Raw genomic sequence first — 16,627 nt, 5'->3', positions numbered from 1 at the left:
TCTCTCTCTCTCTCTCTCACGCGCGCGCACACATGATGCGCAAAACTCCGCATTTGAACGGTCAATAGCAAATACTTAAACTAATAGCAAAACATACTTACAGTAGCTGATTCAGAAGTGCCAGATTGTCATAGCAAAGTCAGAATTACCTCCTCTCCTAGGTTCACGAAACGGTCGTCCATAAAATGCATTGCTGTTCTGTTGTAAGTAATCTTAAAGATTCCTAAATGTATCTACTTTCGGAAATGCCAAATGAAGTGCTTTTGCTTTCGCCTAGAAACACACAGCGTCTCCTTGACATGGCTGCTTCAACACTAACTGCTGTTCCTGAAACCACGCCTTCTTTCTTTGCTTGCACATTTGGGCGCATTATGCAAATATTTTCACATAGTGAGGTAGATATGTGGGGGCGTGTTAGAATGAGCCGTTTTAGGGGGGCGTGGCAGAGTCTTAACTTTGATAAAGAATATCTCTTTGGTTTTGAGACTTTAGTCTTTGCAACTTCAGGGATCTTATCTATGCACAATCAGCTTGTAACACTCCAAAGAGAAAGGAAAACTTGAAATCGCATCATATGACCCCTTTAAGGTATTTCCGAAGATAGATTCTAAGACGTTCACAAGAATGCTCCTAAGTGCAATTCTCAAAAGAACATTTTCTTAACCTTTTTTCTTTTTTTTTTAAGAAGTAAATGGAAGGCAGTAGTTTTAATGTGGCGTGTTGCTTTTGTGCTCTAACTTTCTTGTGCTCTCTCATCTGTTTTTGTTTGCGTATTTCGAATGCAGCAGAAACTCGCTGATTGCTTACACTTATCGTGTCTCTTCAGAGTGTTCTTGCACATCCTTAGTAATAGTAATATGTATTATATGTATCGTAATATTAATAGTTTTTTACTATTTGAAACAACCCAATTAATTCATTAATCATCATATTACCTTTGGGTATTTAAGACAAGTTAGAGGTTATCCTGACTTTAAGAGAGGTTATATGTGATGATTTTTAAGAACATTCTTTTCAGGAATTCCGATTAATCTTCAAGTTTTGTCTTTAGAACAATCTTAAGAAAACATATGAACATTCTTGAGAAATGTTTTGGGAATAAAAAAGAAAATAAGAAAATAATTGTAGTTAAGAAGGATTTTGTGAAGCTGGCCCTTGAATACATAATAGCATACTGTTTATCACATGCTGTACAGTATATGTTTTATACTGCCCACTTATTATATAAAAACGCATTATGGTTATATGGTCACTGTATGTGACCCTGGACCACAAAGTGTCTTAAGTGTCAATTTTTCAAAATTTAGATTTATACATCATCTAAAAGCTGAATAAATAAGCTTTCCATTGATTTCCGAAGATAGATTCTAAGACGTTCACAAGAATGCTCCTAAGTGCAATTCTCAAAAGAACATTTTCTTAACCTTTTTTCTTTTTTTTTAAAGAAGTAAATGGAAGGCAGTAGTTTTAATGTGGCGTGTTGCTTTTGTGCTCTAACTTTCTTGTGCTCTCTCATCTGTTTTTGTTTGCGTATTTCGAATTCAGCAGAAACTCGCTGATTGCTTACACTTATCGTGTCACTTCAGAGTGTTCATGCACATCCTTAGTAATAGTAATATGTATTATATGTATCGTAATATTAATAGTTTTTTACTATTTGAAACAACCCAATGAATTCATTAATCATCATCTTACCTTTGGGTATTTAAGACAAGTTAGAGGTTATCCTGACTGTAAGAGGTATATGTGATGATTTTTAAGAACATTCTTTTCAGGAATTCCGATTAATCTTCAAGTTTTGTCTTTAGAACAATCTTAAGAAAACATATGAACATTCTTGAGAAATGTTTTGGGAATAAAGTTAGAAAATAATTGTAGTTAAGAAGGATTTTGTGAAGCTGACCCTTGAATACATAATAGCATACTGTTTATCCCATGCTGTACAGTATATGTTTTATACTGCCCACTTATTATATAAAAACGCATTATGGTTCTATGGCATGTGACCCTGGACCACAAAACCAGTCTTGTGTGTCAATTTTTCAAAATTGAGATTTATACATCATCTAAAAGCTGAATAAACAAGCTTTCCATTGATGTATGGTTTGTTATGATAGGACAATATTAAATGATCTTTACTTAATATCCTAATGATTTTTGGCATAAAAGAAAAATCTTTGACCCATACAATGTATTGTTGGCTATTGCTACAAATATACCCCAGCGACTTAAGACTGCTTTTGTGCTCCAGGGTCACATATGTAGAACTGTATTTTATAATGAAATGATGTTTCGAACAGTATGTTACATGATCTCATGATGTCACATTTAGTTCAACAATTGGCGCCCAGATATCATCTCAGAAATAAAAATCCTTCTCTGCATTTTGAAGGTAATTTTCTAGGAACATTTGAGTTATGGAGATAAGACAGTCATCACATTAGAAATGGAAGTCAAGCGTGCTGCATTGTGGGATACAGTTATCCACACGCTGTGTTCTGGTTGTAAGCAGCTCATTTTAGATTCATCTAGTTGTTTCATAAATACAGAAAATGTTCATAGTGAGCAGCACAGAGTACATACTACTTTGAGAATGAAAATAGTATATGCCATTCAGAGAGCCTGTGAGAGAATTTGACTGATGTTTGTGTGTGTTTGTCAGACTGTCAGGCGTGCGAGTGTGCGTGTGGCCGTCTGCAGTCCGTGCCTGACATGACGAGCACCAACGAGGAAGCATCCATCCAAACAGGTTCCCTCTTTCTTTCAGTTCCTGTTCACTCACTCTAGATCAGGGGTGCCCAACCCTGCTCCTGGCGATCGACTGTCCTGCAAAGTTTAGCTCCAACTCTAAAGAAAGACACCTGCCTTTAATTTTTAAGTGATCCTGAAGACCCTAATTAGTTGCTTCAGGTGTGTTTGATTAGGGTTGGAGCTGAACTTTGCAGGACAGTCGATCGCCAGGAGCAGGGTTGGGCACCCCTGCTCTAGATAGATAGGAGATGGCATCGCTGTATCTAGAGCTCAACAGAACATTCAGCAGATGTATGGATAAGTACGTTTTCCTAATAGACCTGCATTGAATGAAACCAAATTGAAACTGGCCAATCCAGTGAATAGTTCGTCCTCGTAATTGCTCATATCAACATTTTAAACACTCTATTTGGTTTCCTGGTAAGCTGATTGTCAAGAATTACTTTCAAAGAATCTAGAAGATTGATCCAGCCAACTTTATGAAATTTAATATTTAGTTCACATGCTCACTACATCTGAAAACAGGCACCACAGTTCGCAGCTTGTCTAATCATGTTCTCAATCATTATACACAGAATCTAACAGTGTGGTTACAGCATCTCTTTCTGCTCTTTGTGCATATTTTCAGAACTCTGAAAATTGTGCGACGAAGTGCAGATGTGAAGTCCGTTTCAGTCTTGAACATCAGCATGTCTGAAATATCATCTGCAACGCACAGCATCTGTTATGCTAATGAAGAACGAAAAGCATTTTTTTGATATTTATATCTGTTCCTCATATGTGGGCCACTTTTTTGATACTTTAAAGACCTTTTGAGCATGACAGACAAGGTCAACTGTACTTTATTATATGAATGATATTATACGTATGGAAAAGTTGCTTGAAAATTTGTGTAAACTTTAAATGAAATTGGGTGCCTGTTATGATGGAATTTTCATTAGGACACGAACTCTTTCTTTAATGACTTCTGCTTCGATAAAACATCACTGAAAATCAATGGAATACATTTTGAAAGGCACAAATGTATATTAAAATATGCATAATCTTGAATGCTGTTTTTAGGTCAGTGTAGCCAGCAGTGCACATCCACAAGCTGTCTGCTGGTCGAAGAGGAACAGAAAGTGGCAGACAGACAGAACACAGATATACAGTCGACGAGACATGTGCTTGTGTGTCTGTTACTGACCGTCAGTCTGCTCGCTGTGAGTACAGTCAATTAGCATGCACATGCAATTATACTCTGACATTATAAAAAGTATGGTAAGGTATTACCATAAAAATGTATGAGGGTCAGTAATGTGATAACTCTTTGTTTTTGCCCAGATCTATTAATTTATTCAAATATGAATTAAAATTACAGTACATAGAGTACCTCTTTTATGATGAACATGATGTTTTTGTGCCACATAAAAAGTGTGACCAAAAAAGGTTTTTGCTTGCTTTGCATATGACACCACATTAGCTCATGTCAGTACGCATGCCACTCTTATCTGTGGGTGGGGTTTCACTGTTCTTCAGAGTCTAGTCATTCTTCTGTGAATCAGTTGTGTGTGTGTTTTGTAGAATCTCTCCAGCTGTCTGTGGTGGCTCTTTAATAAAGATCCAGGGCGGCTGTATCTGGAGCTGCAGTTCTTCTGTGTGGTGGCCAACTTTGGGCAGGTAAATCTGTGTGCCTGTCACATGCGTTGTGCTGAAGTCTAACTTTAACTGAAACACATGTCTCTTATTGTCTTTTTCCACTGCAGGGTCTCATTTCATTTGCCTTTTTTGGCCTCGACAAGCATTTGATTATTTCTCCGTTCAAAAAGAGGTAACTAAATGAAACTCTAAGCTTAAGCTTTATTAAAGGGGTCGTATGATGATGAATCATATTTTTTCTGTGATCTTTTGAGAAATTCTGAAAGCATACTTTTATTTTCTGAAATTACAACTTCCAATTGCAATCTCCAGTCCAAGAAGTGCATTTATTGAGATTAAGCTGAAAAATGCCTTGTGTCATGCGTCTTCCGCAACTTAGAGCAGATGAATTCATTTGAATGCATTAACAACACGTGACAATCCACGTTTACACATTAGTGATGAAAAATGCATGCAATTAGTCTTCAAACTTGCCAAAAAAAATGGGACCGTTCTAGGTTCAGTGGATATCCCACGATTAGTTTATGGGCCAAAATGCCCACCTCTAAAATTTGAAATTCTTGCATTGCACTCTGCATTGCACTCCATTATGCAGCACTCCTGTTTGTTGTTAGGATGACAAAAAGTTACTTTTTTAGGCTGTTTTGCCTCACGGGTCCAACAGTGCTCGTCAGAATGATTGAGATGGCCAATCAAGTCAAAGTAGGTTTGCTAATAGCACATTATAAATGCTTTGCATATCCTCTTTTTACCTACCCGGCGCTGCCAAGTCACGGTTAGGTAATACAGAAAAAGCTGTATATAGAATATATCCTTAAATGGCAGAGAAGAACTAATGATAATAGTAAAATGTGTGTTGTTTCTGGCTGTGTGTAGCACCTGCTGCTCTGCAGACACTTCACAACATTACAGTGGCTGGAGCGAAGAACAAGATCCCTGACCTCTTAATAGTTTGAGTGGCACATTTTCAGTTAGGATTGCTTTGTGATCCTGTTACAGTGCAATGCAGCTTTGCAAAAAAGGCTGTTGTTGAAGGATGGAGCATTTAATAACCCACAGCTTTCACAGTGCAGCAAAATGCTGTCTCTGATTGTACATTCAAGTATGGCATTTTCCTGAGTCTTAACGGCACAGCTGCCTGTTTAATTTTAAGGGTCAGAGAGAGGGTAGAACATTGGCATACAAAAAACTTTATTGACATTTTTATAAGTGGTGGGGAAAATTAATAAATAATGAAATGGGCTGTAGCCTTTGTAGTCAAATTACTGGTTTAATGTCATTGTAATGTTAAAGTTTCTTCCAAAAACAGTTTTGAAAAATGTTTTTGTGGCTTTTCTTCAATAAATGGTCTGGATAGAGGAAGGAGCTTTTATTTATAAAGAGGTAGAAAAAATAGTATTAAATAGTTTTTAATAGTTCACCCAAAAATGAAAAATTGCTGAAAACATGAGAATGAGAGTCCAAACAGCTGATAAAAACATCACAATAATCCACAAGTAATCCACACCACTCCAGTCCATCAGTTAACATCTTGTAAAGTGAAAAACTTGTGTATTTGTAAAAAACAAATCCATCATTAAGACGTTTTTAACTTCAAACCATTGCTTCCGGCTAAATATAGAAGTCTTCTATACATAATATTGCTTTCTCCAGTCAAAACGTTGTCTTGTCTGAATCAGGAGAGAAATATGCACAGATCAAACACTGTTTATGAGCAAAAAGAGTCCAAAACAGTTCTAAACAAATATGTGTGTAAATTTTGATGTGAGGGAAAACAGGGGATGGACTTTTTCCACTGGAGGAAGCATTATTATGGATTATGGACTGGTATTTTGGCCAGAAGAGACGGTTTGAAGTTAAAAAAAACTTTGATGATGAATTTATCATAAACACAGTTTTTCCACTTCACTTATACTTATCACAAAAATATCACAATACTTGTGGATTATTGTGATGTTTTTATCAGCTGTTTGGACTCTCATTCTGACGGCACCCATTCACTGCAGAGCATCTTTTGCTGAGCAAGTGATGCAATGCTACATTTCTCCAAATCTGATCTGAACTCATCTACATCTTGGATGGCCCGAGGGTGAGCATGTTTCCATTTTCAGGGTAACTATTCCTTTAATGTGAATTTTTAAAAGTATAACACATAATAATAAACATAAACTGATTCGGTGGCCTTCTGTATGTTGGTAAAGGTTAGTGCGCCTGTGGCAGGGTTGGGGTCAGGAGGTCACAGGCTCTGCAGCGTCCGAGGAGATCAGACTGACCTGTACTCAGTTCCTCACATATCACAAGGAGCAGTGTGTCAGAGACATCGTTCACAAGAAAAGGTGAGAGAACCTCCACTGCTCTCCGTTTTTTTTTTTGCACTGAATTATCTGAATTAACCATTCATTTGCATGCATTTATTTTTTAAATGATGCATGTTACATCATGTTTGCATGTTAAAACATATTTGCATGAATATGATTTTTTTTTTAAAAGCATGACATTTGGATTTATTTTTCCCAAACCTCTTCCTTTGCTTTCTAATCATCTGTCATTTCCTGTCTATCTGCCGCTTGCTACCCTTGCCTGCCTGTCTCTCTGTGTCTTGTCTGTCTGGTCTGGTTTGGGTGCAGTCGGTGACGCATGCTCTGCTGTGCAGGTGTGGACAGAGAAGCACCACAGAGGCGTTTCTGGGCAGTGATATGGTGCGCTGGCTGCAGAGCGTGGGATTGGCCAGCGACTCGGGGGAGGCTCTGGCGTACGGCTGGCGTCTGCTGGAGGGAGGAGTCATTCAACACATCACTCTCGAGCACGGCTTCCAGGATGAAGCTCTGCACTACTGCTTCACGTAGACGAGCGAATCGCTTCTAAGGCTGGCAGACACACATTTTAGCCGATGACACAGCACACACATTTCAGTGAATTATTTATTCTACCGATACTACTAGCAATAACCAGATGTGAAAGTAGTTGGTTAAAATGAGGTCTTGAACACTTTAGCTACCTCACACATACCGGATGGCAAAGGGGTGACTGGAAATCCTGCTCATCTCTCTTAGTGTTTTTTATTATTATTTCGACATCATTATTATTGTTGTTATTATTGAACTGCCTGACATAATCATTTCACAATTTTATTTATCCATAACGGATAGAATTGAGTTGAATGTGAAGTCTAAGGTTTACAGCTGATTCTGCACCACACAGGCTGTTGTTGCAGTTTTGTAATGAGATTATTTTCCTTTTTTTAACATTATTATTTTGTGGACAGTTAGTGAGTTATTTTTATGTTTAAGTCAATTTACAGTTTCCGCAATAAAACATTTCTCTGGATGAATCCTTCTGGATTGATTAACTTTACAAAGTACTTCAATTAAAGTGTTTACTGACTGCACGGGATATCTGTGCTTCACAGAAAGAGTATATTTAGTTTTTTTAAATTTTTTTTAGATGTAATTAAAAAAAAATTAATGTGTGTAATTCAGAGGTGAATATACCCAGCACAAAAAAATATTTGAGCTTATCCTTTAAAGGTGTATGTATGAATGTACTATATCTAATTTCAATAATGGTAGCCCTTTATTTTACAGTCCTGTTCTGTGTGTACATATTATGTACTTATTGTAGTACGTTACAGTAAGTGCATATACTGTAAAATAAAGTGCAACCCATTTAAAAAACAAAATTATAATGCGATTGTGTCTTGTCTTGTCTCTTTTTTTTTTCTGACAACAAACAGTACAAGTGTGACTACTAGAGGAACAATACCAAAGACGAAATGGATCAAAACGCAGTCACATCTCCATTATTTTTGTAGCTTAATTCCAAATGATTTATTCGCTTCACATAATTGATTGGAAGGAAGTGGTTGCATGTCCTCTCACATCCACATGAGGGCGCCAGATATTTTGGGGGTTATTTATCAGCTGTAACAACAACATTGAGTTGGTCACTGAAACCAGAATTCCATGAAACAATAATAAAGCTCATTGTGTTTGTGGTGTGGGATTTATTGAGTGTTGATCCTTTTCTAAATAGATCTACTTTAATAGAGCGGTGAGTTAGTAGGTCCTGGAAACCTAATGTTCACACAATCAAACATTTCTCAAAGTGAATCCATGTGGGATTAATTAGTTCGCTTTAAGTGTTTGTTGAGTGCATAGGATATCTGTGCATCATAAAGACATTCTCTAATTAAAACTGACATGGAAATGGATTTCATGACACATGGACATAAGGCATGATGGACACAATTTAAACTTCCCATTTAAGATCTTTGACATAAACTCTAAAACGATAAAAACATACCATTACACTCTAAAAAAATGCTGGGTTAAATACAACCCAGTGCTGGGTAAAATGCGGACAAACCCAGCAATTGGGCTGTTTTGACCCAGCGGTTGGGTTAAATGTTTAACCCAACCTTCTGGGTAGTAGCCCAACCTTATATTTAGTTTTTTTAAATTTTTTTTAGATGTAATTAAAAAAAAATTAATGTGTGTAATTCAGAGGTGAATATACCCAGCACAAAAAAATATTTGAGCTTATCATTTAAAGGTGTATGTATGAATGTACTATATCTAATTTCAATAATGGTAGCCCTTTATTTTACAGTCCTGTTCTGTGTGTACATATTATGTACTTATTGTAGTACGTTACAGTAAGTGCATATACTGTAAAATAAAGTGCAACCCATTTAAAAAACAAAATTATAATGCGATTGTGTCTTGTCTTGTCTCTTTTTTTTTTCTGACAACAAACAGTACAAGTGTGACTACTAGAGGAACAATACCAAAGACGAAATGGATCAAAACGCAGTCACATCTCCATTATTTTTGTAGCTTAATTCCAAATGATTTATTCGCTTCACATAATTGATTGGAAGGAAGTGGTTGCATGTCCTCTCACATCCACATGAGGGCGCCAGATATTTTGGGGGTTATTTATCAGCTGTAACAACAACATTGAGTTGGTCACTGAAACCAGAATTCCATGAAACAATAATAAAGCTCATTGTGTTTGTGGTGTGGGATTTATTGAGTGTTGATCCTTTTCTAAATAGATCTACTTTAATAGAGCGGTGAGTTAGTAGGTCCTGGAAACCTAATGTTCACACAATCAAACATTTCTCGAAGTGAATCCATGTGGGATTAATTAGTTCGCTTTAAGTGTTTGTTGAGTGCATAGGATATCTGTGCATCATAAAGACATTCTCTAATTAAAACTGACATGGAAATGGATTTCGTGACACATGGACATAACAAGGCATGATGGACACAATTTAAACTTCCCATTTAAGATCTTTGACATAAACTCTAAAACGATAAAAACATACCATTACACTCTAAAGCACTGGGTTATATTTAACCCAGCATTTTTTAGAGTGTAGTTAATTTAAGTAACATTTAGAACAATGAGACTAAACCATTAACAAGTTCAAATATATTACTGCCTTCTGTACAATCATTTCAAATGATATCCAAACATACAGGAAGTGCCTAAATGATTATGCAAATGACATCTCCAAGTAGCTCTTGGCAACAGTATAAGGGTGTTTATTCAACTTTGGGAACTTTTATGTCTGAGGGGTTGAGCGGTTTTTAAATATGAAGCTGAGGGTCATTAAAAGTGTCTGGGATTTTAAGTTAACCCTTTTAGATTAAAAAAAAAAAAAAAAAAGATTTATTATTGATTTATTTATTTTGTAACACTTTACAATTTGTTAACATAGGTTAACTACATTTATAAAACGGATAGTTCCGGTGCTTGATTCTGATTGGTAAATACTAAACTCCTCATCTACAGTGTCTGTGAAGAGATGAACCAGCAGCGTTGCATCTTCAATCCCCTTCGTCAGATATTTCTCCATCTCTGCCAGCTTCTGCTTCTCCAGCGCTCTCATTTTCTCTACGATCTTCTGTCCTCTCTCCTGAACAAACAAACAATACGCCTCATTATTATAATAATACTATAAATTAGATTATAAATGTTTAGCGTTATTTGAGATGAATTAAACATTTCCTGCATTTTTTCTTGCACAAAACAACATTCGTAATTTAGTTTTTTTTATGAGAACCATCTCTCCAAAACAGTTTTGTCTACTGTACCTTTAAGATTTCCATGCTAATGACCTTTGTTATGATTGGCTAACCTCTTTGCTTGTGAACTTAGTAGCAGAGCTTACTTAATAAATACTGGCAGTGTTGAAACACTTGAAAATTGAAATCGCATCATATGACCCCTTTAAATAAATGAAATGATACTCCAAAGAAGAAACTAAGACTACCAGTAGGTGGCGGTAAATGTCTATATGAGTCGATTCGTTCAAACGGCATATTCATTCAGGAATTAAGTAAAGGGCTCTCTTTATGAATGGGCTACTGAATCATTGATTCACTCGATTCGTTCAAAACGCGGATTCATTCTGAAACTAAACACCGCTGTGTTGCTCAGAGATGCACAACAATTCTGCTGTGGCTTTTTAGGTAATATTTTCCTCGGCAAAATTGAACAAAAACACACAATACTACGTTTAAAACATAGCAAACCATTAACTTCTTATTTACTGAACTGTTGAATAAAATCACATTTGCACTCTGTGTCCTTCGTGACAAAAACAGCACTCATGTGATATGCTTATATGATATAAATATGAGACAAAAACTCATACAGGGGCATTTTTTGCCCCAGTATCTTGAATTTTACGGCATAACTGCATTTATGGATTTGTTTCCCTGCATCATATTTGTCAACAGTCAACTGTATGAAATGTAAGATGACGTACAGGTCTAGGGGTGGGGCCAGTGCGTAAACTGCGTTAAAATATTTTAATCGCGTTATTTTTTCACAACTAATTAATTAAGTTAACGCGTTAAACTGACAGCCCTAATATCTATCTATCTATCTATCTAACTATCTATCTATCTATAGCAGACATAGCCGGGTGATATTTGTATCTTTACTCTATTGTGCTTAGGGCTGTTGCTTGTAGTTAGATTATTTGTTCTTATTTTCTTTATTTTTTATTTGACAGTATAATTTTTTACCTAAACATAGCACATACCGAACCATACCGAAACCGTGACTCTAAAACCGTGATACAAACTGAACCGTGAGTAAGTTGAACCGTTGCACCCCTAATATATATATATATATGTGTGTGTGTTTGTGATTTTTAACAGCCTATGTGACATGCCTATAAAGCACGAAACACAGGTACTACAGCGGTTTCTTTTGAATATCAGTGACTCTGGTGTACTGTACCACTCAGGGTCTGGAGTAGCAGTGAAGAAGTGGACGCCGGGTAAATTCTGGTCTTTCGGGACGACAGACACCATACTTCCTGTGGTCATGAACATTCCCTCCATATTGATTCCGCTTTCCTTATCCCTCAAAATCTCCATCATTGTCTCGGCTGCGATGTGGCCTGTAGGACAGTATAATGACAGAACAACTGATCTAACAAGTTTAGAAAACTGTCCATGAATAATCTATACAACATAAATAATCTACTTTACAATCATAAATAGTGAGACACTGTACCAGTCAAACGTTTGACAAATCTATTTGTTCTTTATGATTATTTTCAACATTAACATATAAGTAGAGTCATTAAAACTATGAAATATCACAAATGGATGTATGGAACTTTGCAAATTCAAAATGATCAATTCTTCTAATTTTTAATCATCAATTCTTCTTTTTTGTCCAGATTCTTACACCAAATAAATCCAATTAATTATAAGCTATTTTAATTCTAAATGAAGCCAATCAAAAGTCAAAATCACACACACACACACACACACTGTAGCACTTCCCATGCTCACTGAGACACAAACATTCATTAAAAACAAACAAACATTAAATTATAATTTTAGTTTTGTAAAGAAAGGCACTAGTATTATCTTTGCATGAATTTGCTGATCATTTTCGACCACCAAACTGACAGCCACCTTCGCTCTTCTGCAGAAGTTTGCGTCCCTCACAGTAGCGTCTCCCTGCGGCCTGGATCCGGGCTGTACTGGAGTAGGAGTAAACCTTAGCAAAGTTGAACTCAGCCTTTCCGTTCCACCAGCGCTGCTTCTCTGCGTTCGTCCTCAACTCCGGGTGCTCCCTATCGATCTTAGTAGTGATGGAGTACTCGTTGGAGATGTTCCGATAGCCGGCTTTAAGAGAGAGAGAAACAGCATTAAACGCTTTGATTTATTTCAATTTGAAGCTGTAATGTGGCATGACTCAGGATGTACCCTCCACTCTCTCTGCTGCCCAGTATTTCCCAGCAGTCTCCAGCACCCAGGCCTCTGTGCGGTCTGATATGAGGAAGCTGTTATGGTATGTGAATCCACACTCATCCTCCATACAGTTCCCTCCCTGGCCGTGCTTCTCCAGCAGCTCTGTTATCACGTCCACAGCCCGCTCCGCACTGTCGGCCCTCTCCAGAGCCAGCCTATACAGACAGACAAACAACATCCCACACTTTGTTTAAAATTGCATTTAAAAGCATAGTTTACTCAAAAATGTATGACTTCCTTTCTTTCCGAGAAACATAAAGAATGTTGGTAACCAAAAAGGTTCTGTTCTCATTGACTTCCATTGTAATTTTTCTCCATACAATAAAAGTGAAAAAATGGGACCCAAAAAATGTTTGGTTATCAATATTCTTCAAAATATCTTTTTATATTTCACAGAGGAATAAAGTAAGTCATACAAGATTGGAACAACATGAGTAAATGTGACCCTGGAGCACAAAAGCAGTCTTAAGTCGCTGGGGTATATTTGTAGCAATAGCCAACAATACATTGTATGGATCAAAATTATCGATTTTTCTTTTATGCCAAAAATCATTAGGATATTAAGTAAAGATCATGTTCCATGAAGATATTTTGTAAATTTCCTACTGTAAATATATTAAAACTTAATTTTAGATTAGTAATATGCATTGCTAAGAACTTCATTTGGACAACTTTAAAGGTGATTTTCTCAATATTTTGATTTTTTTGCACCCTTAGATTCCAGATTTTCAAATAGTTGTATCTCGGCCAAATATTGTCCTATCCTAACAAACCATACATCAATGGAAAGCTTATTTATTCAGCTTTCAGATTTTCACTTAAGACTGGTTTTGTGGTCCAGGGTCACAAATTATGTTTTTTTTTGGGTGGACTATTCCTTTAAAACCTTTTTAAAGACCTGCACAAATAAAATTAACACTTTGTGTCCATGCAGAACAAACCATACAATCTTGGATTCTTTTACTTAATTAAAAACACTGGGCCCATATTCTACTGCAAAACAGATTAAGTGCAATTTTAAAATACTCGAATCACATTTTATGTAATACATTTCTGTATTGTAACTGGTTTTTATGTACTAATATATAAATACACACAGTTATTAGATTTTACTGATATGATAATAATGTGTTTAGAGAAAGGAAATGAACATATCATACTAATTTATGTTGAATTATTTGCCAGATGCAATTTACAGTGTAACAAAATATCAATAATACCCACAAAAAAAAAATGCATTTGTGATACTTTTAATTATAAAAAAGCCTTTTTGGCATCTTATTTGACAGTTTTTCTCATTTGCTACAGTACATTTGTCAGATCACAATTGAAATTCTTAAAACCCGTTTCTTTAATCATCTTCTAGTCACTTGTACACATCATAAAAGCAGTTTCTAATTCTTTTGCCTAGTCATTTTGATAAGACTATTCAACAGAGAACCAGTCAAATATATGCAGGAAACAGCCAACAACTGTACATACACAATCATTTGCATTATTGCTCTATTGTTGGTTTTGATTGCTTCTATTGTCCTCATCTGTAAGTCGCTTTGGATAAAAGTGTCTGTGCTAAATGACATTAATGCACAGAAATTGCATTTATGATGTACACAAGTGACTAGACGATGCTGACGTTGAAGAAGCAGTTTTGAGAATTTCAAATGATCTGACAAACATAGCAAAGCAACTGAGAAAATCTATAAATCACAGCCTTTTGGAATTTAATAATGGCTTTAGGCTGTATGACGATTCCTGTTTTTCCGCCCCCCGAATTTAAGACCTCCTGAAATGCTAATTAAGGCATTTTGTATACCATTTATGACATTTCAAACTTTTTTATGCTCTTAAATTTGATCAAACTTAATTTAGACTTTTAGGATGTGTAAAGAAAAATCCATAACATAACACTTTTTTTTTAACAGGCAACATATTTTGAATAATATCAGTTAATGCTGAATATGAAATACTTAACTGAAGAATTGTTTGTTGGATTACCTGACGAGATCCATGCCCAGGAGAGCCTCTTCACCGTCCACACTCTCTTTCCCCCAGACCGCCTCGTTCCCGATGCACACCTGATGCTCGTTTGCCCCCATCTCTGCCCCCCACAGCCAGGCGGGACGACTCAGGACCACTGCATACGTCTGAGCCACCTGCTCTATCTCTATATATGTACACTGATCACATGACAAACAGAATCATTTAATATTCCACCTCGGACAAGCGTGCTTTTATGTGTACACTACACTCATTTGAAGCCTGTGGAAGAAAGTACAGCTGTATCAGAAGTTCCTGAGATACCTCAACTTTTTCCTCTGGTTCATGGTCTTTGGCAGGGAAGTAGACCACCTCTTGAACTTCATCGCAGGGTCTGTCCGAGTTCTTCCCGAAGACTATCCGCTGACCCTCTGTAGACGGAGGCAAGGCTACAAAAGTGTCGCAGGAGGTTGGGTACATGCTGAAATAAAAAGGTGTAAACAGCAGAGTTACTAGTCACATGTAACGGAATTACGTAATTTAGTTACACAATAAAAGTAACTGTAATCTGTTACAGTTACTGAGAAAAAAAGTGTAATTAAATTAGTTACTTGTGAAAATGTTACAGAATACAAAGGGAGTTACATCTAAATATTTTCACACACATACAGATTTAATTGATTTCTTTTCCAAATTGTGCTCTAAAATATGAGACACCAATGTTTCAAGAGTTTATTAGGACATGTTTATTTAATAACTGTTTATTTCCTATTTGGATTTAAATATACACTTTATTTTTTAAGATTAACAGTTTTTTTTCCAAGGCATTGTTAGATTCCAGTGTTTTCTGTCGTAGCTATGCAAAGATTTGATTTCAAAAACAGTATCATAGCTACTAAACTATTTCTTGTTATGATTTTAAATCTGTGTTTAACCTCAGAATGATCTCAAAGTAAAAAGAGGTGCTAAAAGTCTGATTTTGTGGTGGCTGTGATTTAAAATTAAATTATTATAATCTAAGACATTCAGACATAACATTCAGAGGAAACTATTTCTAATTTTTTGCCCAATAACATCCAGTGTTCATGTGCTGAATAACTATAGTAGGATTAATGATACCGAGATCTCTATTCATGCACAGATGACAACGCAATCATTGATTCATAACAAAACACTGACCTTGAAGTAATATGAAATAAGAACATGTTTTTATTTCTACACAAAATATACCACATCAACGGCGTGAATGAACTCTTATTACAGACCTTTTGCATGAAACATTCTTTAGCACTAATATGGTAGCTTTTAAGCTGATCCAAATATTATTAGTATATGTTGTTACATTCGTCTACAATATGCCTTAAATAATTAGATTTACCTTGTCCAACTCAGCGTATATATAATACCAGGTACGAAGAGAATCACTGCCCTGTTCGATGAGATTAAACATGTGTTTACTTTCCTTTTCCTTTCTCCATAAACAGAACTGCCAGACTTCGACACAAATCCGCACGCACGGCTATCTGACTCATAACTAATCACACAATCCGCTCAAGCTGTCCACACAGGAGTCCAGTCGATCCGCTTCTGTGTTTGATCGGCGGATAAAGTGGGCGGGGCAACGGCGCGTCAGTCACGTGGTTGTGCAGTAGCGTTTCTGATTGGCTTTCGATTCCGCCGTCGCAAACTCCAAACACTGCAAAGCATCGAAAATACCAAACAAGTCATTATAATATAAAAAGTATAATATAAATAACAAACATTACAGGAGTGGCAATACAATTATATGAGATAATAAAATAATGAAAATCAATAAAAAGAAAATGAACCGCTTGTATGATTTGACAGTTGCTTGTTTATTTATTTAAGAAATAGTATGATGTATTACTACATGCGCTGTACGTTTTGAAATGAAAATAAAAGTAGCAAAACACGTTTTTAATTTATTATTATTATTATTATTATTACTACTATTA

General features: G+C 36.1%; 2 protein-coding genes across 3 annotated transcripts in view; one reads left to right on the top strand and one right to left on the bottom strand.

Moving 5' to 3' along the window:
- The window catches only part of gpr155a (G protein-coupled receptor 155a), a 30,155-nt gene extending 22,435 nt beyond the window's left edge, over window positions 1–7,720 (top strand). The window contains exons 11-16 of one of the 2 annotated variants that reach the window (XM_016556045.1): window positions 2,663–2,749; window positions 3,814–3,953; window positions 4,315–4,410; window positions 4,497–4,561; window positions 6,591–6,725; window positions 7,043–7,720. In XM_016556045.1, the coding sequence (XP_016411531.1) occupies window positions 2,663–2,749; window positions 3,814–3,953; window positions 4,315–4,410; window positions 4,497–4,561; window positions 6,591–6,725; window positions 7,043–7,235 (716 nt within the window). In that variant the 3' untranslated portion in view covers window positions 7,236–7,720. Of the gene's footprint in view, window positions 1–2,662; window positions 2,750–3,813; window positions 3,954–4,314; window positions 4,411–4,496; window positions 4,562–6,590; window positions 6,726–7,016 lie in introns of both variants that reach the window. The other variant, XM_016556046.1, reaches the window with a different exon arrangement.
- Window positions 7,721–10,105: 2,385 nt separating this feature from the next.
- On the bottom strand, window positions 10,106–16,183 carry LOC107742974 (secernin-3-like). The gene is made up of 7 exons (XM_016556062.1): window positions 16,030–16,183; window positions 14,976–15,132; window positions 14,670–14,851; window positions 12,630–12,829; window positions 12,336–12,548; window positions 11,544–11,809; window positions 10,106–10,312 (listed from the first exon to the last, which is right to left on the bottom strand). The coding sequence occupies exons 2-7, from the start codon at window positions 15,129–15,131 to the stop codon at window positions 10,106–10,108; spliced, it is 1,224 nt and encodes a 407-aa protein (XP_016411548.1). The 5' UTR covers window position 15,132; window positions 16,030–16,183.
- Between the last annotated feature and the right edge of the window lie 444 nt (window positions 16,184–16,627).

The sequence above is a fragment of the Sinocyclocheilus rhinocerous genome, unplaced genomic scaffold (genome assembly GCF_001515625.1).
Source record: "Sinocyclocheilus rhinocerous isolate Xijiao unplaced genomic scaffold, SAMN03320098_v1.1 scaffold45, whole genome shotgun sequence".
Lineage (NCBI taxonomy): Eukaryota > Metazoa > Chordata > Actinopteri > Cypriniformes > Cyprinidae > Sinocyclocheilus > Sinocyclocheilus rhinocerous.
This window is presented reverse-complemented; position numbering and strand designations above follow the sequence as displayed.